The following is a 26,612-nucleotide window of genomic DNA, read 5'->3' as shown; positions in this document are numbered from 1 at the left end:
TTTCAGGTGATGCTCCACAGAAAAAGAGGAGTAACTCCTCCGAGAAGAGAGCGATCATTCAAAGAGAAGACGGCGGAGAACGAAGACAACCTGCGCTGGCTGAAAACTGGTAAAATATTTCAATACAACCTCAAAAAAACACTTTTGTAGTTCTTGTATGTTGATTGTCCGGTATTCTAATTGTGTACTCATAAGAAATTGTGCAATTAGCTTTTTTCTCTTCGCTAAAAGAAAGAGAGAAGTAATCTATTCAACTACTGATATCCATCCATCCATTATCTGCACCGCTTATCACCATTAGGGTCACGGGAGTCTTCGGGCAGTGGGCAGGGAACACCCTGAACTGGTTGCCAGCCAATCACAGGGCACACCTAGGAATAATTTGCCATGTATGTTTATGGAATGTGGGAGAAAACTAGAGTGTCTGGAGGAAACCCACACAAGCACGGGGAGAACATGCAAACTCCGCACAGGAAGGCTGGTAGCTGGATTTGATCTGATGACCTCAGAATTGCGCCGCGGTTGCCGTGCCAGCCAGTATCAGTTCATATTTTTCCATCCATCGCTTATCCTCAGTAGGGTCTCGGGGGTGCTGGAGCTGGGGACACCCTGAACTGGTTGCCAGCCAGTCGCAGGGCACCCAGGGACAAACAATTAGCTCGCTCGTTCACACCGAAGAACAATTTTGGACCAATTAACCTGGCATGCATGTTTTTAGAATGTGGGAGGAAATGCAAGGACGGGGAGAACATGCAAACTCCACACAGAAAGCTTTGATCTCTGTGCCGCAGACGTGCTAACCACTCAGCCGCCATGCTGCCAACTACTAATAGCCAAGTTAGATTTATTTGTGTAGGCCTTTATCTCTAAGTCTTTAGGACTGCACAGACCACTATCCCCTGATCTAAATCCAACATGAGGGCAAAGAAAAACTAAAAAAAAACTCAGCATCCGGACATTTTAGAAACTTTAAAAATCAAACTCACAATTGAATAGCCATTTTGTTTTTCAAGAATTATCTTGAAATGAGCATGAAATTATCTAGGGAAAAATCTCAATTCATGATTCTAAATTTCCCTATTGTGGGACAAATAAAGGATTATCTTATTTTATCTACCGTTTCACCTTAATGCTATGATACTTTTGAATTTCTTTTACTGTAACATATGGGCGGAAATCGCTCAGGAGGTAAAGCTCTCGTCTTGAGACTAAGTGGTCGCGGGTTCAATTCCCAGCTCCTTCGTGTTATATCTTGAAGTGTCCTTGGGCAAGACACTGAATCCCTAATGCCCCCAATAAGCAGGTAGGCGCCTTGCATGGCTGACTCCCTATTGGTGTGTGAGTGTGTGTGTGAATGGGTAAGTGTGAAGCACATTGTAAATTGATTTAGGAGGTCTTCATTGACTTGAAAAATAGAGACCATTTTGATTTACATTTATAAATTATCCTCAAAATTACCCGAGCTGGCAGTATTGTTTCCTCATTTTGAAACAAGATGAGACAAGTGGTATGCTATTGTGGCAACACCACAAATTGACATAAACAATCCCCAAAATGAGAATAATAATAAGTGCAGTCATTATTATAGCATTTAATTTGAGTATATTTAGCTAGGCTGTTACTGAACATGGCGTCTTTTAAAGTAAACTAATAGTTATTTGCCAATTGCATCCACTGTCCTTTAAGCTTCAGTTCAACAGAGGAAAATTCATTATGCCTTTTAACCGAATGTGAAGAGAAAAAGGTTTTACCTGTGAAATTGCCAAAATGTTGTCGGATATTTTTTTTACATATCTCTAATATAATTAATAGAAAACAGTTTTTTGATTTTTTTTTTAATGCGTTGTTTTTTTCCATCTTAGCTGGCGGCCATTTTCTTACTTACTCATTGAGAGGGGCCCAGGACCAATCGTAGCTCAGCTTGCTAAAGTCACATGACCAAACTCAGAAAACATCAGAGTATTGATTGGTCGGAACTTGAACACTGCGTCTTCTGATACTATTTTCAGTCGACAGCGGGGGTGGGCGATACTGGGAATTTTGGTATCGATCCGATCCAAATAAATACCGATACTTTTTGCTCGAAAATGTCATAATGACTGAATCATTGAATCCTTGAATACGATCAACACAGAAAAAATATAGTAGACGCTAAAAAAAAGCATCATTTTTATAAAAAATAACTACATTGAAAACGTTAACAGTACAAAAAATATCAAATATTTCAGAACAAAAGCCAGGATGGTCGAACCGAAAAAGCAGCAGTGTAACTTAAAAATGTTTTAAAAATAAAGCCAATAATGCAAGTAAAGTGTCAAATGTGACAAGTGTCTAAAATCTCATTGGGCAAGTTTTTTCTTCAGGAACTGTAACATCTTTACAATTTTTCACGTGTTTATGTCAATTTGTGGTGTTGCCACAATAGCATACCTCTTTACCACATACATGTCACCTGGCGCAGCACGGCGGCGCAGTAGTTAGCGTGTGTGCGGCACAGTTCTGAGGTCATGAGATCGAACCTCCTGTGTAGAGTTTGCATGTTCTCCCCATACTTGCGTGGATTTCCTCCGGGCTCTCTGGTTTTCTCCCACATTCCCAAAACATGCATGTCAGGTTAATTGGCTGGTCCAAATTGTCCCTAGGTGTGAATGAGTGAGTGATTTATCTGTCCCTGTGTGCCCTGCGACTGGCTGGCAACCAGTTCAGGGTGTCCCCTGACCACTGCCTCAAGACAGCTGGGATGGGCGCCATTACCCAAAACATGCATGTCAGGTTAATTGGCTGGTCCAAATTGTCCCTAGGTGTGAATGAGTGAGTGATTTATCTGTCCCTGTGTGCCCTGCGACTGGCTGGCAACCAGTTCAGGGTGTCCCCTGACCACTGCCTCAAGACAGCTGGGATGGGCTCCATTACCCTCGCAACCCTACTGTGGATAAGCGGTGCAGATAATGGATGGATGGATGGATGTCAACTGGCATTCTCCTTTTCTAAAGTTTTTGGTCAGGATGGGCTTATAGCAGTTGCCTTTCTTCTGCTTGGCAGGCAGGATGCAGCAGCAGGCCAGGTAGGGACAGTTGCTTAAAGTGTGCCTGTTAGTCATTGGGCATAAACTTAGAGAGTGGACGCTGAGTAAGATAGAGAAAGACTGTGCTATTTACAACGATAAGCGACACTTTGAGGAAATTGGAGGAGTGAAGTATCAATCCCAGGGCAATAGTATCGATCCGATCCAAGTACTTGCTTCGTATTGATGAAATCCATATCTGGGTCCCAGCCCTGGGAGACAGCAGGTGGATTTTGTATATTATTTTGGTTCCACCAAGGTAATATTAACCACTAAAAGGTTTAGACTAAAATATAATTAAAATATAATTGTGTTTATGTATTTTTCCCATGTCTCCTTGTTTAGCAAGCAGCCACAATGGAAGACTTTGGTCTCACTCTGCAATTTTCCAATCGGCAATTGGTCCCTGTTGCGGGTTCCCCTCAGGACTCCTTCCATCAACATGACCAGGCTATGTTTTCCTTTTCTACAAATCGCAGCTCTCTGGCCTTTGATTGGTCGGGGCCCGGCGAAAAACCGAGAAGTAGGGACGACCACGAAAATTGGGATTTTGGGCCTACGTGCAAGACAGAAGCACCCTGGTTTCGGCCGACGGCAATGCCCTCCCAGAGGCTACCCTCGCTGAATTTCCCTCTCATGTCAACCGGCAGCATCCAGAAAGCGGACACCCTCCTAGAAAGGGGAGCAGCGGCATCGGAACGGTTTTTCACTTCCGACAGCTCCTCGTCTTTGTCGGTCTCTCATCCTGAATCCTCGGTGCTCAGTCCACCTCTCACGCCTTTACCTGCCCTTTCTCACTCGCCTACCGGGACCTGCACCCAGTCCCGCCAGAACAACGGGGCACTCGGGTATTTCGCATCCAATCCACAGCCGCTGCCTTCGCTCAGCTCCTTTGGCGTGATGTGGCCGTTTCCTGAAAGGTCGGACGTCGGAATTCACGGTTACCTCGGACCTTTACGCAACGTCCAAGGTAAGATCCAAACGAAATGTCCTTCTAGGGTCCTTGACCTCCATGTACTACACACAGGGTTGGGTAGGGTTACTTTAACTGGATTACTTTCAATGACTTTTGGATTACTCCAATACCAAATATGCTAAAAAAAAACAAAAGAAACTAAATATGAAGAAAATTGAGACTCACAACGCGTGGTAAGCTTTCTCTCCTGGCTTTGATCTCTTTGATCTCCGGCAAAACTAACATAAAATGCAGGGTTGGGTAAGGTTACTTTAACTGGATTACTTTCAATGACTTTTGGATGACTCCAATACCAAATATGCTAATAAAAGACAAAAGAAACTAAATATGAAGAAAATGATGACTCACAACGCCTGGTAAGCTTTCTCTCCTGGCTTTGATCTCTTTGATCTCGGGCAAAACTAACATAAAATGCAGGGTTGGGTAGGGTTACTTTAACTGGATTACTTTCAATGACTTTTGGATGACTCCAATACCAAATATGCTAATAAAAGACAAAAGAAACTAAATATGAATAAAATGATGACTCACAACACGTGGTAAGCTTTCTCTCCTGGCTTTGATCTCTTTGATCTCTGGCAAAACTAACATAAAATGCAGGGTTGGGTAGGGTTACTTTAACTGGATTACTTTCAATTACACCAATACCAAATATGCTAATAGAAGACAAAAGAAACTAAATATGAATAAAATGATGACTCACAACACGTGGTAAGCTTTCTCTCCTGGCTTTGATCTCCGGCAAAACGAACATCAAATGCGACAGAAACAAAATGAAAATAATCCAAACAACTTGCCAACATCATTTTTGCCGTTCCGTGTATTCCGTTACTCCCCTGCACAAAATTGAGTCATTTTATTCATATTTAGTTTCTTTTGTCTTTTATTAGCATATTTGGTATTGGAATAATCCAAAAGTAATTGAAAGTAATCCAGTTAAAGTAACCCTACCCAACCCTGACTACACAATACAGCGACCTATTCAAATTCAAAGTGTTTTTTGTCATGTGCACAGTAAAGAACTACATTTCCCAGCACAATGAAATTCTTGCTATGCTGTCCACACAGTTGCCAGCGTAATAAAACTAAGAAACTGTATACATATGTAACGGGTGTAATAATAACTTTTAAAAGTTAATTGTAAGAGTCCTGCAATGATGAGTCCAACAGTGCCACCTGCTGGTATGGGGTGGAGTTTGGTTTTGGCTTCTGACATTTGACCGGGAGGCGGGGTTTGTTGGCAGTTTCCAGAGAGAGCTGCTACTGGTAAGACACATCTTTTGGTGGTCCACAAAAGAAGTTAATTTTAAACATTATAACCCCAGCTGACAAATCTCTCAACATGCACAGTAATGTGATTGATATTGTCAAGCTGTTGAGATTTATTTTCGTTTTGTTTCTGTTTTACTAAAATGTTAATTCCCCTTGTAGAGATCAAAGAGATCAAAGCCAGCAGAAAGGCTAATGTTGTGACTCATTCATTTGCAGGTAAATTGTACCCGTTTTTATACTCATTCTTGTTCTTATTTCTATTTTCTCATATATATTAAAAAGGATGATGTTGGTTATAATTCAGACTAAAGAAAAATATGTTGAATTCATTGTAAACGTTAAAAATCCACTATACGATCTCTTGTTAAAAGTATCTTCTTGAAATGGATGTAAAAATGTATTCTAAAATATATTTTATGTAAATTGACAAAAGAAAGCTCTTTGATATGCTTTGTTGGGCAGTTTTCAGAGGGAACTGCTACTGAGATCAAAGAGATCAAAGCCAGCAGAAAAGCTAATGTTGTGACTCATTCATTTGCAGTAACTGTAATAAAAACCTCATCATACAGTCCAGCGTGAATGTGCATCTATGGTGGGACAAGTATACCGCGGTTACACATGTATACATAAAAGAATATTAGAAATATTAAAAAGATAGAAATACAAGATTCACTCAAGATGAGTTAAGGCAACAATATATAAATAAAGAAAATTGTGGTCGAACGTGTTGTTAGCCAGGGACCCAAAAACTTTATTTAAATTCGATCAAATGTCATCAAAGTTATCAGATAAAATGGATTCATTTTGATATGTTAATAATAACGCTTCATGGAAAATCACATGTACATGTTAATAGATAAGCAGATAAGTCCGGTGGGAAAATATGAAAAGGCTGTTTGAACTCAAATAGGCATTGTTAACACATACTTAATAGAAAAATGATTCTCCTTTCAAGACGCCTTAACCAACACCCCCCACCTATAATAGAGAAAATATTAAACCTTCAACTTTTTTCAGGACACCTCAAAGAGTGCTCCTTACTCTTTATGTATAATATATATATGAATTGAAGAAAATAAGTATTAGAACACCCTGCTATTTTGCTATCTCTCTCACTTAGAAATCATGGAGGGGTCTGAAATTTTCATCGTAGGTGCATGTCCACTGTGAGAGATAAACTAAAAAGAAAAGTCCAGAAGTGTATATATATCTCATCTCATCTCATCAGCTACACCGCTTATCCTCAGTAGGGTCGCGGGGATGCTGGAGCCCATCCCAGCAATCATCGGGCAGTGGGCAGGGGACACCCTGAACTGGTTGCCAGCCAATCGCAGGGCACACGGGGACAGACAACTCACTCGCTCATTCACACCTAGGGACAATTTGGACCGGCCAATTCACCTGAAATGCATGTTTTTTGGAATGTGGGAGGAAACCGGAGTGCCCGGAGGAAACCCACGCAAGCTCGGGGAGAACATACAAACTCCGCACAGAAAGTCTGGAGCTGGATTTGAACCCACGCAGGAGGTTCCCAAGACATGAACTGTGCCGCACATGCGCTAACCACTAAATATAGTTTATTTTGTTTATTAAAGACATTATATTATTATTAAAAGAAAATAAGAGAATTTAATCACCTTTTTAATGTCAAGTATTGTTTTTACGAATAAAATCAACAGCTGTACTAGATAGCTTTGTTTGCACCTAAAAAAATATTTCAATCCTAATATTCACAGAACCGTTGCATCCACCCGGAAACTCCCCTCTACAATCTGCCCGGGACTCAAATTACACATCTCCTGCTCTTCAGCTTCACCACCAGGTAACCAAGATTACCATTTCACCTATTTTTCCTTTCTAAGTTTTAATGTTTTTCATTTATTTTGATTTTTTTGTTGCACTGCTGTTACAAAACACTATTCTTTCAAAAAAAAAGAAAATATTGCACTGTAGTTATAACTTAGGTCAGTCCAAGTAGTACTTGGTAAATATCTTTTGCCGATTTATCCTGACAATCTTTTATCTTATTTTTTTCTATTGTCACAACCGGTACAAGCGAAGGACCCAAATGCGTAACGGTTCACACAATGCTTTATTAAGGGATTAGGGAAGTCAGAGCAAAAGGAAAAAGATAGTAATCTGGTGCTCGCTGGACAGGAGGAGCGGGAAGCCCTCGCGAACGAAGCGTGGTCGGAGATCGGAACAAGTCGGGCAGCCGGGACGGGAGATCAGAGCATGGTTGGAGATTGGAACAAGTCGGGCAGCCGGGACGGGAAACGGAGCGTGATCGGAGATTGGAACAAATCGGGCAGCTGGGATGGGAGACGGAGCTTGGATCAGGGATCGATACAGGAAACAGAATCAGGATACGGGTAGCCGGGACAGGAGAACGGAGCTTGGATCCGGGATCGATAAAGGAAACAGAATCAGGATACGGGTAGGCGGGACTGGAGAACAGAGCTTGGATCGGGGATCGATACAGGAAACAGAATCAGGATACGGGTAGCCCGGGACAGGAGAATGGAGCTTGATTCAGGGATCAATAGAGGAAACGAAATACGGGTAGCCGGGACAGGAGGACAGACCTTGGATCAGGGATTGATACAGGAAACAGAATCAGGATACGGGTAGCCAGGACAGGAAAACGGAGCTTGGTTCGGGGATCGATACAGAGACCAGAATCACGATATGGGTAGGCGGGACAGGAGAACAGAGCTTGGATCAGGGATCGATACAGGAAACAGAAACAGGATACGGGTAGCCGGGACAGGAGAACGGAGCTTAGATCGGGGATCGATACAGGAAACAGAATCAGGATACGGGTAGGCGGGACTGGAGAACAGAGCTTGGATCGGCGATCGATACAGGAAACAGAATCAGGATACGGGTAGCCCGGGACAGGAGAATGGAGCTTGATTCAGGGATCAATAGAGGAAACGAAATACGGGTAGCCGGGACAGGAGGACAGACCTTGGATCAGGGATTGATACAGGAAACAGAATCAGGATACGGGTAGCCAGGACAGGAAAACGGAGCTTGGTTCAGGGATCGATACAGAGACCAGAATCACGATATGAGTAGGCGGGACAGGAGAACAGAGCTTGGATCAGAGATCGATACAGGAAACAGAATCAGGATACGGGTAGCCGGGACAGGAAAACGCAGCTTGGATCGGGGATCGATAGAGAAACCAGAATCACGATATGGGTAGGCAGGACAGGAGAACAGAGCTTGGATCAGGGATCGATACAGGAAACAGAATCAGGATATGGGTAGGCGGGACAGGAGAACGGAGCTTGGATCGGAAATCAATACAGAAACCAGAATCACGATATAGGTAGGTGGGACAGGAGAACAGAGCTTGGATCAGGGATCGATACAGGAAACAGAATCAGGATACGGGTAGCCGGGACAGGAGAATGGAGCTTGATTCAGGGATCAATAGAGGAAACGAAATACGGGTAGCCGGAACAGGAGGACAGACCTTGGATCAGGGATTGATACAGGAAACAGAATCAGGATACGGGTAGCCGGGACAGGAAAACGGAGCTTGGTTCGGGGATCGATACAGAGACCAGAATCACGATATGGGTAGGCGGGACAGGAGAACAGAGCTTGGATCAGGGATCGATAAAGGAAACAGAAACAGGATACGGGTAGCCGGGACAGGAGAACGGAGCTTGTATCGGAAATCGATACAGGAAACAGAGTCAGGGTACGGGTAGCAGGGACAGGAGGACAGAGCTTGGATCGGGGATTGATACAGGAAACAGAATCAGGATACTGGAAGCCGAGACAGGAGAACAGAGCTTGAATCGGGGATCAATAGAGGAAACAGAATCAGGATACGGGTAGCTGGGACAGGAGGACGGAGCTTGGATCAGGGATCGATACAGAAAACAAAATCAGGATACGATTACCCGGGACAGGAGAACGGAGCTTGTATCGGGGATCGATACAGGAAACAGAATCAGGATACAGGTAGCCGGGACAGGAGAACGCAGCTTGGATCGGGGATCGATACAGGAAACAGAATCAGGACACGGGTAGCCGGGACAGGAGGACGGAGCTTGGATCAGGGATCGATACAGGAAACAGAATCAGGATACTGGTAGCCGGGACAGGAAAACACAGCTTGGATCGGGGATCCAGTAAACAGGCCGGGATCAAAACGTGACCCAGAGTCAAAAGTGCTTGCCTTGCATGCACTGAGGTTCCCAGACGGACTGACCAGGAGTGAATGAGAAAGACATGTTTAAATAGGAGGGGAACCAATCGGGAAACGAGCAGCAGCTGGTACTAAACGATGGAGCGCAGGTGAGAGCAATGTTTATTGCATGTCTTACCCTGGCGTGCCATGTCTAATCTCATTGCATACAATGTTTCACACCCTCCATATCAATGACTATCAAGACAATTCAATTCCATTTATTTCTCTCACAGAGCTAAACACTGTTTGTTTCTACAGTGGACCGGAAACTACTCCGGGACTCCATTTCACAGTCTGCTCCACCTGGAAAAGCCAGACCACTATACGCCTCGGCCGCTGCTAAATCCGGCTCGTCAAGGGACGGGACTTTACTCCTACGATTTCTCCCTAAAACCAAAGGACAGTGAGGACTATCCTGTTCAAGCGTAAGTGGAAGCCATTTTATGATAAAGACATGGAGCAGGTTCATAGGCTCCCCCAAAGTTCCTCCAGAAGAGTGTTTTTCAATCAATGAGACATTGTTTAGCGAGGTTGCAGGAAATTTCCCAATTTTATCTACGTTAAAAAATGATGCCACTGTTCCATACCTGTGCTTTTATCCACTAATCAGTCAAGTAACTGTAATCTTCATTCAGATTAGTAGGTTACATTATATTGTAATTATTTGCTGATAAGAGTGTACAGTGGAACCTCTGTTTTCGAACGGCTCTCAGTTCGAACAAATCGGAGTCCGACCAAAAATTCCGAGAAATTCTTGCTTCGCTGTTCGGTCAAAAAATCGGAGTTCGAACGCTGGTAATGCGTGAGTGCGTACGCTAGGGTGCGATGCTGAGCGGCGTACGGGTGTAGATGACTCTTTTCTTGACCGACTGTTACCGCGTGCGGACGTGCTTCGTTTTGCTTTCGCTTTTAATATAGGTGTACGAAGTGTTTTAGCTCCTAATTATGCCTCCGAAGAGTGTCAGTGCAAGCAGCAAAGTTGCTACAGGTGAAAAAAGAAAAGTAGTGCGTACAACTATTGCATTCAAGAAAGAAATAATAGCAAAATATGAAGAGGTGTGCGAGTGTCTGATCTTGCCTGCGCCTTCTGCTGACCACCACAAAGGTAAGAAATCCTATTCATAATTCTTTTTCTTATCCTTTTTTTTTCATTTTTACACGTTCATGTTAGCGTAATCTTTCGTACGGAAGATTACGATAACGCGAGCGCACGATTAGCCTGGGTTAGCTTTATGTTTACGTTAACATTCAAGGTAAACATTCAGGGTGTTGGAACTGATTAAAACGAATTACATGATTTTTAATGGGAAAAATGATTTCGGTGATCAAACAAATCGGTTTTCGAACAGGGTTCTGGAACGGATTATGGTCGAGAACAGAGGTTCCACTGTATAGGGAAATGTTTTAAATAAAATAATGTAAATAAAATAAATTAGGTTGTTTAAAATTTTACTGGAAAAAAATGATAAAATAAAGTTTAAATATTCAACATCATTTTGGTGATTTTACTTATTCTTATTTCCCTGAAAGAAAAACAGAAACAATTGAAACGTAGAAGTTTTTTGTTCAACCGTTTGATATTTTTTGCTCGTTTTAAGATTTGTTATTTTTACAGGAAAACAATATAAAAATATAATAAAAGTTGAAAAGCAGGTAAAAAAAAATACTGTCGGGGGCCCGCTCAGGGTGGCGCGAAAGCAAGGACGAAAAGCAACAATGGGTCGTTTATTCGGTCCAGGTTTGGTACACAAAGGGACAGAAAAGTCGAGGGAACCGTATCTTTGGTTTAAACAAGATTATATGAACACAGCAAACAAATCTGATTGGTTTAGACAGGAATCACATGTTTAAATGCAGTGTATAATCTTGGTTGCTAGATGGCGTGTGAGTATAATAAATGAGCAATAAGGATAGTGAAACTTTGTAACACAATGCGTCTCTGTAAGAAGAAAGGAATGGAGGGAGGCAAGCTCTTGAGCAGGCTTCCCGGCACGATAGTGAAGGTCATCTTGATTAATAGTTAGCGGCCCTAAGAGGATACAATTGTTGTAAGAATACAAACAGCGCCTGAATATAATCTTTGGCTTCGTTAAGCCACTTTTGAGGATAACATCATACAAAGGCACGTTCAAACTAATGTACCTCAAGTATAACAATATACAATATACAGTATAACAGTATAAAGTGTGTTTTACACTGCAGTGTAAAAGAAATAAACCAAACTCTCACAACCTGAGACAACTGGTCAAGTAGACATAGCCTACTGTACTTCAAGCATTTTTTTCCCAACAACAGTGAATTGAAATCAATTATAAAGTAAGTTTCACTCTACAGAATAAATCACAAAATCTAGACAGACAACGACAATTAGACCTAAATAGCGTACCCAAGTACTTTCACGCAACAAAAGTAAAGAGTTCAACACTATAAAGTGCGTTTAACACTGCGGTGTAAAATAAATAAACCAAACTCTCACAACCTGAGACAACTGGTCAAGTAGACAGAGCCTACTGTACTTCAAGCATTTTGTTCACAACAATATAAACATTATGAAATGAGTTTTACTCTAAAGAATAAATCACAATATCTAGTCCGACAACGACAGTTAGACCTAAATAGTGTACCCAAGTACTTTCACACAACAAAAGTAAAGAGTTCAACACTATAAAGTGCGTTTAACACTGCAATGTAAAATAAATAAACCAAACTCTCACAACCTGATACAACTGGTCAAGTAGACAGAGCCTACTGTATTTAAAATATTTTGTTCACAACAAAAGTCAACAGTAAAACAATAAAAAGTGACGATCCAATAACTCTCTCTACCTCTCTCCCTCCCTCTGTCTCTACCCTCCCCCTCTCTTTATCCCTCTCTCTACGGCCTGTAGTTTCTTCAATGTATTCAAAGTAGCACATCGCTTCAGTATTTTGTATCCGTTACAACACAGGTGTCAAACATCCGGCCTGTGGGCCAGATTAGGCCCGCCTAGGGTTTTGATCCGGCCCACCAGACTCACTGAGAGAAGCGAAAGAGAAAAATGAGCTGCGGTTTTAAATATGTCCGCCAGGTGTCGCCAAACCCAGACAGGACTTGTAAAGAAACTAAAGCTCTTTCTCTTTCGGTATCTCTCTCTCTCTCTCTCTGTCTCTCTCTCTCTCTCTCTCTCTCTCTCTCTCTCTCTCTCTCTGTCTCTTTCCATGTTTCCCCTCTCTGTTTTTTATTATTTCAGTCCTTCTATCTTCTTTTTTTCTCTTTCTTTCTTACCTTTTCTTTCCATCTTTCACTCTCTTGCTTTCCCTTTCTTTTTCACACTCACTTTTTTTCTCTCTATCTCTTTTTGACTCTCTCCCTTTCACTTCTATGAAATGAAATGAAATGAAATTTTTCTTTGTTTCTTTTCCCCCCTCTTTTTTTTACAGATTGTGCTCTCTCTATACCTCTCCCCTTTTCTTTCTCTCTGTATCTTTCTCTCTATTTCTCTCTTTTTTATTATTTCCGTCCTTCTATCTTCTTTTTTATTTCTCTCTTTTTTTCTCTTTCTTTCTTACCTTCTCTTTCACTCTCTCGCTTTCCCTTTCTTTTTCACACTCACTATTTTTCTATATCTCTTGGACTGTCTCCCTTTCACTTCAAATTTTCTTTGTTTCTTTTCCCCCTCTTTTTTCTATATTATGCACTCTCTATCTCCCCTTTTCTTTCTCTTTCCTTCTCTCTCTCCCTCTCACTTCTTACTCCATCTCCCTTGTTCTCTTTATCTTTCTCTCTTTTTCTTCGTCTTCCTCTCTCTTTCTCTTAAATCTACTAGGGTGCCCCCCCCCATGACATTTATTTTATAGCATATTGCCCTCAGCTAAAATGAGTGTGACACCCCTGTGTTACAAAGAAAGACCACACCCCAAAAATTAGCGACATCTCTATTTTCTATACTTATGTCTATATTTCCTTCCCAGAACAATCAACATAGGTGTTGATTTCCAGGCAGAGCTCCCCGCTCTGAGTTTTTGTGAGGACAGAGAAAAATCCACCCGTGATCTCTCTCTTTGGGAGCCACAAGACGAAATCAAGATGGAGCAAGGTGAGCATTCCCCTGAAAATTCTGACGCGTTTGGGTCCTGATCCTGTTCTGGTTCTTGACATTTTCAAGTGAATGGTGTATTTTTTTCCATCACGATTTGTCACATCCAATCATGTTTTGTGCCCCCTCAGTGGAAAAGCTGCTGTTGCTGTGCAGTTCCAGTTGCTGTCCAGGAGGGGGCAACAACATAGAACTGGCGCTGCACACTCTGCACGCCTGTGGGGCGGACTTTGTGGTAGGTGAGCTTGTCCCACTCGTGGAAATCATCTCACAGCTCTCGATTTCACTTCAAGGCTACATTGGAGATGCTATTGCTAACAGGAGCATTACCGGCAGATGACTACCACTATGCTGGTAATCTTTAACCTCTTACTGAATATTTTGAATGCAATCTCATCAGTGTTGGGCGCATTACTGAGAAAAAAGGAAAAAAAAAACAAAAAAAGTACCATAATTTCTGGACTATAAGGTGCACCTGAAAACCCCAAATTGTCCAGAAAAGTGCACCTTATAACCTGCTGGTTTATATGAACACAAGAAATGAATCTGATTGGTTTAGACAGGAATCACATGTTTAAATGCAGTGTATAATGTTGGTCGCTAGATGGCGTGCGAGTATAATAAATAAGCAAAAAGGATAGTGAAACTTTGTAACACAATGCGTCTCTGTAAGAAGAAAGGAATGGAGGGAGGCAAGCTCTTGAGCAGGCTTCCCGGCACGATAGTGAAGGTCATCTTGATTAATAGTTAGCGGCCCCAAGAAGATACAATCGTTGTAAGAAAACAAACGGCGCCTCGATATAATCTTTGGCTTCGTTAAGCCACTTTTGAGGATAACATCATCCAAAGGCACAATCAAACTAATGTACCTCAAGTATAACAATATGCAATATACAACAGAATAAAGTGTGTTTAACACTGCAGTATAAAATAAATAAACCGAACTCTCACAACCTGAGACAACTGGTCAATTAGAAATAGCCTACTGTACTTCAAGCATTTTGTTCACAACAATAGCATTCAGCATTACTGAAAAAAAGGAAAAAAACTTTAAAAAGTACCGTAATTTCTGGACTATAAGGTGCACCTGAAAACCCCAAATTGTCCAGAAATGTAAAAGTGCACCTTATAACCTGCTGTGCTGTATATAGAATAGAATAGAATAGAATAGAATATACCTTTATTGTCATTGTTACAAAATGGGTTGAACATATTGTGACAACAAAATTGGATGTGGCACTCCAGTTTCACATTTTACAGTGAGGATAAAAGAAAACGAAGGAGATAAAGGAACAAAGAAGATGTTTGTATATACCAGTGAACCGTGCATAGGTCTTGTCCTGTGCAAGCTTGGGAGCTTGTAAATCGATTCTTAGCTGAGACACTCCATATATATATTGTGATTTTGCTTCAAACCACTCAAAGATCTCTTTCTCTATTTCTGGGTACTGTTCAAGAGATTTTCTTTTTTTCTCCAGGCATGTTATAATGCAAAAAATGTTTTACAAAAAAAATAACCAATTTTACCATACATTTTGTGCTCAAATTTGCACCGTTGATTTCTCGTTAATTTCTTGTTCCTGAATTGGCCACGCCCCCTCACCACACCCGATGACACACAATTAAATATGCCGCAGACGCGCTAACCCCTCAGCCACCGTGCCACCACGTATTTTATTTGATAGCTGTAAAATCAACTTAAACGAGAGTATATAACAGGGGTGTCAAGCAGGTGGCCCGCGGGCCGAATCAGGCCCACTAAGGGATTTAATCCGGCTCGTGAGACAACACTGGGTAAAGCGCATAAGAAAAAGGAGTTGCAGGTTGAAATATGTCCACTTGATGTTGCCAAAGCTAGGTGCCTCTCACAAAGACGCTGTAGTATTGGCTCCTGATCAGTATTTGTACCCAGTCCTGTCTGTCCCCTTTTGTCAGTCCGTCTGCGAACCTCAGTTAACACTTGGCAAGCCTCTTTCGACCCTGACTCCCACCTGTCCCGTTTTTTGCTCCCGTCTGTCCCCGGCTCCGACCCGTTTTTTGATCGTGATCACGTCTGCTCTCCCGTCCCGGCTTACGACCTTTTTTCGTCCCCGACTATGTCTTCTCTCCTATTCTGGCTTACGACTCGCTTCTGACCACGTTTTTTGCTCTCCTGTCCCGGCTACCGACCCGTTTTTTTCCGTCCCTGACACCGCCATCGCTCGCCACAGAAGATCCACTTCCGCGTTCGGAGTACAATCCGAGTATCAGAGCGACCTGCTTCCTGCGTCCATCAATCACCGGATCGTGGGCGCAACCCTTTCTCTTTCTTCCAATAAAACGCAACGCAAGTGGGTCCTGTCTCCGTTCTGGCCTTGACACTATTTATTTTTGGATTTCTTTCTTTCTCTCTCTTTCTTTTCACCTCTAACTATTTCTCTTTTCATCTCTTTTTTTCTCACGTTCTCTCTCTCTCCCTCTCCCCCTCTCTGTCTGTCTCTTTCTCTCTCTCTCTCTTTCCTTGTCCCACACTCTCTTTTTCTCTCCCTGTCTTTCTCTTATTTCTTTCTCTCTTTTTTTCTTTCTCCTCAATCTACTAGTCCTGCCCCCGAGAGAATACTTGTTCTATCGTGTGGCCCCCGAGTTAAAATGAGTTTGACACCCCTGGTATATACGGTAGGGAGAATATCTACGTGAAGAGAAATCTAGAGACTGCGTCACCATAACTGTACTCACTTGTAGTTTGTATGCAAACATAAACATTTTTAGGTAATGTCAACAACTGGTCAAGTAGACATAGCCTACTGTATTTCAAATATTTTGTCCACAACAAAAGTCAGTAGTAAAACAGTAAAAAGTGACTATCCAATCACTCTCTCTACCTTTCTCCCTCCCTCTGTCTCTATCCTTCCCCTCTCTCACTCTTTGACTCGCTTACGGCTGGTAGTTTCTTCAATGTATTCAAAGTAGCGCATCGCTTCAGTATTTTTTATCCGTTATCTTTGGATTTCTTTCTTTCTCTCTCTTTCCTTACTCACTTGTAGCTTGTATGTAAACATAAACATTTTTAGGTAATGTCAACAATTTAGCAATTAGAAGACAGTACAATAATAATCAAAATTTCTAAAGTACTAGAGTAACACAGTAATGCACAAAGTAGTAATATCAGTTGGGTGACATGAATTAAAGTATTCGTTACTAAGAAATGTAGTTGCGTACCAGGAACTGTCTTTGTAATGCAAACAATAGGTCCCAACACTGAATATATTTTGGTGGTTTGTGTATTTTCTCAATATGTGTGTACATTGATGTTCTTTGAGAGAAAATCCATATTTCTTCTTCTCCTTTTTCCCAGGTAGCGACATTTGGACCGCCAACGAGAAGAGCCTCTTCACCATTGGCCTGAGAACTCATGGAAAGAATTTCTCGCTTATACACAAAATGGTAAATCACAGTGGACAGGGGATAACTGTTTTTCAGTATTTTAGTCATAGTGCCAAATTGCGTTACTGTCAAGGTTAAAACTTGAGATTGTAGTAGAAAACAAGGAAAGAACACACTTTGAGTCGGAAACGTAGGTTTTTGCTAGCCCCTTCCATCGGAGGTACGTACTTCCTGAATAGGTTCAAGGAAGAACACGAACCTCTTTTTTCCGGAAGCTCATTTATTGTATAAGACGAGAAGGAAACTGTCACAAGCCAGAAACGGAGACAGGACCCAGCGTTCGTTTATTCAGTTTTTTTGATAAAGAGAGGGAGAAGGGCTCGCTTCCACGCGCCGATGATCGACGGACACAGGTAGCAGGTAGCTGCAACGCGGAAGTGGCACTTCCGTGTCGAGCGAGGATAATCGTAGGCAGCAGGAATACTGGTTACTAGCCGGGACGGGAGAGCAAGGGCGGTATCGAGTCCAGAAAAGAGGTCGGCAACAGGTATCAGGCAGGAAACAGGGCAAAACAGATCGGTGGTCGGGATGGCAGAGCAGGGCAGAAACGGGTCCAGAAACAGGTCGGCAACAGGTATCAGGCAGGAAAAAACAGGGCCGAAAAATGTCAGAAGGTATGAGCTTGCCTAGCTGGGAGCATAGGTTCGCAAACGGTCTGACGGCTTCCTCCTGGATTAGTTTTAAATAACACATTCTAAAATATTGTTGAAAACAAAACAAATGCTGTTTTTTTTGGGTGGAAAAACAATGTTATGTCAAATCAGCCAGAGTAACGATTGGTACACTCTAGTTCTAAATTGTGATACTGACCTATTTTTGGAGTGTAGTTCTTCATATTCCCTCCTCCAACACAACTGTATTATGTGTGTGAGAGTAAGGAGAAACCAAATAAAGGACACATAATAGTGGCTCTCAAGGTCCACAATTGGGCCCCTTTCCTACCCACCTGCATAAAAATCTTTTGTGTTTTACAGGTGAAGACTAAAACAGTGAAACATTGTGTGGAGTTTTATTACCTGTTCTATAAAACTCAAGAGAAGCGGAAAAAACAAACACATTTGAAGGATTGGGATAGGACCAGAAGCGTTTGGGAGCAACACAACATCGATAGTGTGAGTATTTTAATATCAACATTGATGGACTGGACAAAACAATCAGAAGACGGTTTTGAAATACCCCGAGTTACCGTACAAATAAACAAATATTACATGAACTAATACCTTAAAAAGAACGTACCGTCTCATTTTAGCTGTTATCTGAATCAGTTTTACCGGGCGGCGGGTGCTTTAGTACCAAGCTGCAAAAAAAAAGCCTTACTATTTGTTTTTAAACATTTCATTTAATGGCAAAACCCCCTAAAAGTTTGGTTTCACTGATATTTTACGGAAATATATCAATGTTTGATCAGGTGACTTAATTTGCCTAGCGTTGGACGCAACAGGAATCGAACCCGGATAGCAGTGGTGAGAGCACTGAAATCAAAACCACTATCCTACTTGGATGACAAAGGAAAACACGTTACAATTTATCTCATTATCACACAATTTTTGAATATTTTTTGTTGTTGTACAATGTTGTAATGGAGCATTATGGGAAATAATTCTGCCAAAACAACGTTGTACAACAGAATAATGTGACGATGCCTTGTTTTTTGTTTATATTGTACTTATCCATGAATAACTTCATTTTTCAACCCCACCCCAAAAAGTTTAATTTGTTTCACAGTAGATTTTTGCCGTATTTGAGCAATTATCGATCAGTCGACAAATAACGCTGACCACATTTGCTCAGCATTGGTTGCACCTGGAATCGAACCCAGATCGCGGTGGAGTGAGCGCTAAATCCTCACCACTATACCATAGTAGATGCCATGGGAAAACACATTGGATTTCATCTCATCATCACACTTGTTTTAACCACTGCGCCTAGTTGTACAACGCTGTCATTGAGCATTATGGGAATGTGTTTGGCCAAAACAACGTCGTACAACTGAGTAGAAATAATGTGAGTAGAAATAGTGTGATGATGAGTAGAAATAGTGTGATGTACAAATAGTGTGATAATGAGATCAAATGTAATGCCTTTACCTTTGTCATCTAGATGCCCAGTGGATTTTTTTTGCATATTAATATTATTGTAATTGTTTTCGATAATAATATTCATAATAGATAGATAGAATAGAGTAGATAGAATATACCTTTATTGTCATTGCTACAAATGGGCTAACATATTGTGACAACGAAATTGGGCATGACACTCCAGTTTTACACATTCATAGTGAGGTATGAGCAAGAAGATAAAGGAACAGAGAAGATAATGTTATAAGACAAGGGGGATAAGGCTATAGTTATAATTTACATGGTATTTACACAAGAAATGTCGGCATGTGGGATGTTACATACAGGGTTGTCGTGATAACGTTGGTATCGTAACGGTTGTGCAATATTGCATTTGGTGCAAAGTCATCATAGTGCAAAAATAGTCAGTATATGCATTGGTGTGCCATAGTACAAAAAAGGTTGCCGACCACTGCTATAAGGAATCGAGATCCTCTCATGAGGCGAAGAAACCCTTCTTGAGATATAAATGGAGATTACAAAAACTAATAATTGATACAAATTATGTACCGTCTCATTTTAGAACCGTATTTTCCGCACTATAGGGCGCACCGGGTTATAGGGCGCACCCCGAAAAAATAGTTTTTGGTCCTATATTTAACATACATAAGACGCACCGGATTATAAGGCGCTACAATGGGAACGTCGACAAAACAGTCAGATAGTTCAGTCAAACTTATTACCCCCTTAACATTCCCAAAGCTTGCAAAGACGCAAATACGTGTCGAGAACACGTGCGGATGCGGTGTCCGTACGATGTCACTCAAATGCATCGTTTCAAATATCATTCGGAAGGTTAAAGTCTTGGGATTCAAGAAATGCCAACCATTCCTTAGTTTCTATTTTCTTTTTCGCTCGCAACTTTACTGTGCATATGACAATAAACACTTGGAATTGAGTTGAATTCACTCAACTCGTCACAGCAACATCAAGATCGTTCTAAAACAAGATATCGGTAAAATATAAAGCCGCATAACTCACCTAAGTGTTCACGTTCAATAATGATACGCAATCATGGTCTCGAGTGAGTGTAGTAAATCCAGGAGAGTAAAAACAAATACAAACTAATGAAACATGTTTCTTTATGGCGTACTTTAGCAAGCTTGCTATTCAGTCATCTTTTTCGGCCAATTGCAGGGTTTGTTTTGGCCCTCTAGCCAATCCGAGGCTCCGAATAACTTCAGCCAATAGCGACCGATTTAACGGATGATTGACACATCTTTTTCGGCCAATTGCAGGGTTTGTTTTGGCCCTCTAGCCAATCCGAGGCTCCGAATAACTTCAGCCAATAGCAACCGATTTAACGGATGATTGACACATCTTTTTCGGCCAATTGCAGGGTTTGTTTCGGCCCTCTAGCCAATCCGAGGCTCCGAATAACTTTAGCCAATAGCGATCGATTCATATAATGATTGACACATTGGTTAGCCAATGAAACGCCGGTATATAAATCCCAGCACACACCGCGGACTACTCCACGTTCGGGGGGAAAATCGAGTCGGCGGCTGTTGCTTAAGTTGCGAGACCTTGCGAATTTAATATTGATCCATATATAAGGCGCACTGTATTATAAGGCGCATGGTCAGCTTTTGAAAAAAATTAAGACTTTTAGGTGCGCCTTATAGTGCGGAAAATACGGTACTTATCTAAATTACCGGTTCTCGGCCGATCTGACATTAAGACCTTCCATTCCACCCTAATGATGAGCTACAATCCAAATCAAGAAAAAAATCTGCTTCACAGATGTATCCAATGAAAGCATTGTTCAATCAAAAGCAAAGGAAGTAAAATATATTCAAAATGACCACCAAAAACAAAACGGCATTCAAGCATACTCACATATAAGACTACATTGTATGTAAGCCTACATCGCATATAAGCCTACTGTCATGAAACGGACCGGGAATCGGGAAGTTGGAACTCATTTGTGTAGACCACAGGTGTCAAACAGGCGGCCTGCGGGCCAGATCAGGCCCGCTAAGGGATTGAATCCGGCCCGTGAGACAACACTCAGAGGAGCGCAAGAGAAAAACAAGCTGCAGGTTAAAATATGGCAACTTGATATTGCCAAAGAAAGGTGCCTCGAACAAAAACACTGTACTTCTCTCTCTCTCTCCCTCTCTCTCTCTCTCTCTCTCTTTTCCACCCCTTTTCTCCCACTCTCTGTCTCTTTCACTCTCTGTGTCTCTCTTTTCCTCTTTTGTTTCTCACGCTCTCTCCCTCTCTCTCTTTTTCTTTCTTTGTCGCGCCCTCTCTCCTTTTCCCTCCCTCTTTTTTTTATTTCTTTATCTCTCTTTTTATTTTTCTTTAATCTACTAGTGGCCCCCGAGTTAAAATGAGTTTGACACCCCTGGCGTAGACGATCCGTCACTTTAATACAGAAAGAAAAGTTGTCCAACACACAAACGGAGCAAAAACAAAGCAGGCTCAAATGCAGGCAAAAGTACAGACTAGGCATTTAACGGGATTAAACAGAATTTGCAGGAATCTCTCAGAATGTTACACCAAAGTGCAACAAAGTCCAACAAGCACAACAAAAATAAACAGGTATCAACAAGTTTTCAACAAGGGTAAACAAAGATCTGGCCAAGGGCAGTTCCAAAAGCCTCGTTTAAGTACCCATAGGGGTAATCAGGAAAATGCAGGTCAGGGGTGGGGCCAGCTGGGCGCCATGACAACCGTGCAGGACATGACACCTACATTGCATATAAGCCACCCCCTAAAACTGCTGTAAAATAGACACACATTAGGAGAAATTCAAAATATTTTTTAAGTGTGTATCTAAGCCTTGATATTTTTTTAATTAATCTACTTAATAAAGATTAACAGACAGTAAATAGCTTTTTCCTTCCCGTTATCACTCATTTTCTTGGGGCTCGTTAATAAAATACCAAAAAAGGACATAAAACCAACAAAATCACTATAAAATGAGATCTGGTCCCTCATATAAGCCTACATAGCATGTACAGGTAAGCCTACATAGCATATAAGCGAGCCCCCTAAAACTGCTGTAAAATAGACACACATCAAGAGAAATTGAAAATATTAATAAAGTGTGTATCCAAGCATTGATATCTTTTTAGTTTATCTACTTAATAAAGATTAACAGACAGTAAATAGCCTTTTCCTCCCCGTTATCACTCATTTTCTTGGGGCTCGTTGATAAAATACCAAAAAAAGGACATAAAACCAACAAAATCACTATAAAATGAGATCTGGTCCCTCATATAAGCCTACATAGCATATAAGCCTACATAGCATATAAGCGACCCCCCTAAAACTGCTGTAAAATAGACACACATTAAGAGAAATTGAAAATATTAATAAAGTGTGTATCCAAGCATTGATATCTTTTTAGTTTATCTACTTAATAAAGATTAACAGACAGTAAATAGCTTTTTCCTTCCCGTTATCACTCATTTTCTTGGGGCTCGTTGATAAAATACCAAAAAAAGGACATAAAACCAACAAAATCACTATAAAATGAGATCTGGTCCCTCATATAAGCCTACATAGCATATAAGCCTACATAGCATATAAGCGACCCCCCTAAAACTGTTGTAAAATAGACACACATTAAGAGAAATTGAAAATATTAATAAATTGTGTATCCAAGCATTGATATCTTTTTAGTTTATCTACTTAATAAAGATTAACAGACAGTAAATAGCTTTTTCCTTCCCGTTATCACTCATTTTCTTGGGGCTCGTTGATAAAATACCAAAAAAAGGACATAAAACCAACAAAATCACTATAAAATGAGATCCGGTCCCTCATATAAGCCTACATCGCATATAAGCCTACATAGCATATAAGCGACCCCCCTAAAACTGCTGTAAAATAGACACACATTAAGAGAAATTGAAAATATTAATAAAGTGTGTATCCAAGCATTGATATCTTTTTAGTTTATCTACTTAATAAAGATTAACAGACATTAAATAGCTTAAAATAGAACATTTTAAAACCATTCAATGGTACCTTGAACATGCACTCGTACACCATTTTGTAGTCGTTTCCTTCTTCGAGTCGATCGTTGTCGTCACTGTTTTCCACTTTTCCTCCCCGTTATCACTCATTTTCTTGAGGCTCGTTAATAAAATACCAAAAAAGGACATAAAACCAGCAAAATCACTATAAAATGAGACCTGGTCCCTCTCGAATGTGCCGATAGACCGAACAGATAGAAGAGTATGATATTATCACCATCTGCTGTTAAGGAGTGTAGTTGCTTCTTAAGAATCTCAAGGCCCGTGACCCACTGAAAACGGGTCGGCGGCCTAAACTTGGGTCCTGACCAGTGTTCCCTCTAAGCTGCGCACGTGCGCAATTGCGCACTGCTCGCACATTCTCAGCGCACAAGAAAATCTAGCCAGCGCACAAAAACGAGGGCACAAAATTACTAATTAAGAAGCGACTTAAGTCAAACTTACAGTGCATGAAGGTAAAAATACACGGGTTCCCCTGACGTTGCGTCCTAAATGCGGTATTTTGAAGTCAATGTCAAACGAAGTTGAAAAGTAAAGTCAGTAGAGTTTGTCGAGAACCGGCTTTTTCGGCTCGGCTCACTAAAAGGAACCGGCTCTTTCGGGTCCTAAACGGCTCTTCAGGTTGTTTTTGCTTCTTTAATCCCAACATAACCAAATATTATGTAAAATTATGCACAACATGACTTAAAGGAAGGGGGGAATAGAACAAAAAAGAAAAAAAAATACCAAAATGAAAAAGTAGTGAAAAGCTGAGAAAAAAAGAAACAAAAGGAAGAGAAAAAAAGAAGGAACAATTTAGAAAAAAAACAGAGCCAGAAAAAAAGAAAAGAAAGAAATGTAGGAAAAAAAGTAAATAGAGAACAAAAAGAAAAAAGTAACAGCTCGGAAAAAATAAACACAATGAGATCTTTTTTAAAGGAATTTGAAAAAAAAGTAGAAAAAAAACACGGAAAAAAGAAGAAAAGGTTTGTGTTGCATTCAAATAATTTCCAATTTTATCAAGTGAATCTTGTTGCCAACATTGTACTTCCACTAAAAATGTGATTAAGTACAGTTCTGTATCTTACAACCGACAAAATAAGCCCCCAAAAATGTTAATATTATGCGACAAAATATGTCAGGAAATAAAAAGAAATGGATATCTTGTGAAAGAATTGTAAGAACAAACGACGTTTGTTGGCCGTACAACATTTTCAATAGTACATGAGTCAATTCATTCAAAAGAGAAAAATCATTTTGCATTGCCGGAAACTCAGCAAAATGTAACCTGACATGTTTGATAATGAATTATCTTGCCACACTTGGGATTATGGTGGCTCACTGTTGTTTCAAGCGTTGCTCACCGACTTTGTGTGAACGCTCAGACCTGTGGAAAATTACAGGGAACATTGGTCCTGACCCACCAGTTGAGAAACACCGCTCTAAATCATTCTTACTAATATAAAAATCGGTTGTTCTCTAATTAAGCCTGATGCCATTTTGCGTAGGAGGTTCCCCACTCTCGACCGAAAGAAAATCATTCCAGACCAAAAGAGGCGTGTCCTTCATCCCCATTGGCTGGCTTCTTCCCTTGCGAAAAGTGCGGCAAGTAGGTCAACCTCGTCCTTTTTGAAAGACCTTGAGTTCCGGTTCTCATTTTCCCACTTTTCGTCCCAGAATGTTCAACAAGGTGAAATCTCGCAACGCTCACATGAAAATCCATCGCAACTTTCCCAAGAAGTGGCCCAACGGCCTGCTGGGTAACTCCTCAAGCGACGATTTTTACCATCACTTTGCTTTCAATGATGCTAACTTGACGTTAGCATCCGCATGCAACGGTGGCCCAGGAATGGACATAAGAAACAGCGTCCCAGACATTGACCCCTTGATACCGAGTCAATCGCCCTGTGCCGCAGTTTTAAACCAACCGTGGCATTCCTTTGAAGACTTGCAGATGAAAAATTATGCACCTTGAAGTTCCTGTCTGTTTCCTCTCTCTCTATCTTACTTGTCCTTTCCTTGTTTGGTCTCTCACTTCCTGGCTTTACTTTCCAACCCAAACCCGGTGTCACTTGTCTTGATTACCATCCAATCACACCTCTCTCTCTTCCCTTGTCAGGAACCAGAACAGATACAGGACCCAATCACGTGACATTCTCACACAAGCCTTTTATTTTATGGGAAATGGGGAGTCATGCACGTTAGGAAGCCGGTCTGGCGTGAAAGGACAGGAAGCCAGAGACCGACGAGACAGACTCCAACTGCCCGAGTTGATATCGGATAGATTAGGTCGATACTGGACAGGTAGGGACAGACAGGATTGACAAAAAATCAGGAGATCGATAACTAACAGGAGGGACGGGAACGAAAACTGGAGAAAATAACAAACAGGACAAAAACAGACAGAAACTAAACTGGAACCCGAAATTAAACAGGACAACAATAAACAGGAATAATACCGGACTGGAGATCACACAGGAAAACAGGACCAAGTCAGAACCAATGTCGTGTGGGGCAGAAGTTCGTTTGACGGGCTGACACTGAAGCAAGAGAGCGCTGAGCTTTATATATACAGAAAGTCAATCTCAGCTGGCACAACACGGGCGGGGCAAATTGGGCACCATGGCAACCGTGACACACACGGGCAGGGCCAATTGGGCACCACGGCAACCGTGATACACATGGCGCGGCCAATTGGGCGCCATGGCAACCATGACATCACTTCTTAAACACTCTGTTTCCTGGGCTCTGTGCTAGTTCGTTGACCATCATGTCACGTCCTAAGCTCTCTCAGGCTTGTCACAGCCTCGGGTTTTCCCCTAGTTGTCACAAACCAGGAACGGAGACGGGACTCAATTGCGTTCGTTTTACTCAGTATTTATTAAGAAGGAGAACAGGACTTGCATCCACGATCCGATGATCGTCGGTCACGGGTAGCAGATAGCAGGAACGCAGAAGTGGCACTTCCGTGTCGAGCGAGGGTTGTCGTTGACCGCGAGAAAAACAGTTCGATGGAGCAAAAACAGAAACGGGTCCAGAAAAGAGGTCGGCAACAGGTATCGGACAGAAAACAGGGCAGGATAGAGTCGGAGAGTCACAAAAAGCTTACCTAGCTGGGAGCATAGGTTCGCAGACGGTCTGACGGGTTCTATCAGGAAGCGAAGAGTTTAAAAAGAGTCCAACAGCCAATCAGGATCCGTGGCTATCTGCACCAAAGGGGCAGCCACGCATCAGTAATCATGACACCAGTGTCACGAACCCTTGTCTCCTTTCATGACCACGAGCACTACCTGCTAAACCCTTGGACCGTCGCATCTGCTGAAGGTAATCTATCAGGTCACCGACCCATTGCCTGCCTCTTGGACCACGACCGTTTCCACTGGTGAACTTGATACTGTTGCCCTGATTCCTAAGGATGGCATAATGAAGCCCCATACAGCAGTGAAGCCCTGCAGGCAAATGCTTCACACACACGTAGGGGCTTCAAGAAGATTCATTTGCTGACT

The 26,612-nt window shown here is 41.6% G+C and overlaps 1 protein-coding gene across 1 annotated transcript; it reads left to right on the top strand.

Annotated features, from left to right (window-relative positions):
* Nucleotides 1-25,455, top strand: LOC148356351 (uncharacterized). Its single transcript, XM_088347363.1, has 11 exons — nucleotides 1-109; nucleotides 3,410-4,034; nucleotides 7,049-7,134; nucleotides 9,781-9,947; nucleotides 13,474-13,598; nucleotides 13,730-13,833; nucleotides 13,892-13,952; nucleotides 16,933-17,021; nucleotides 17,996-18,133; nucleotides 24,615-24,715; nucleotides 24,784-25,455. Exons 2-11 carry the CDS (start codon nucleotides 3,422-3,424, stop codon nucleotides 25,079-25,081), a joined length of 1,782 nt encoding a protein of 593 aa, XP_088203489.1. The 5' UTR covers nucleotides 1-109; nucleotides 3,410-3,421; the 3' UTR covers nucleotides 25,082-25,455.
* The last annotated feature ends 1,157 nt before the right edge of the window (nucleotides 25,456-26,612 follow it).

This window comes from Urocampus carinirostris, chromosome 11, assembly GCF_059441175.1.
Source record: "Urocampus carinirostris isolate Australia breed hairy pipefish chromosome 11, RoL_Ucar_1.0, whole genome shotgun sequence".
In the NCBI taxonomy this organism is placed as follows: domain Eukaryota; kingdom Metazoa; phylum Chordata; class Actinopteri; order Syngnathiformes; family Syngnathidae; genus Urocampus; species Urocampus carinirostris.
Note: the sequence above shows the minus strand (reverse complement) of the source record. Positions and strands in the feature narration are given on the sequence as shown.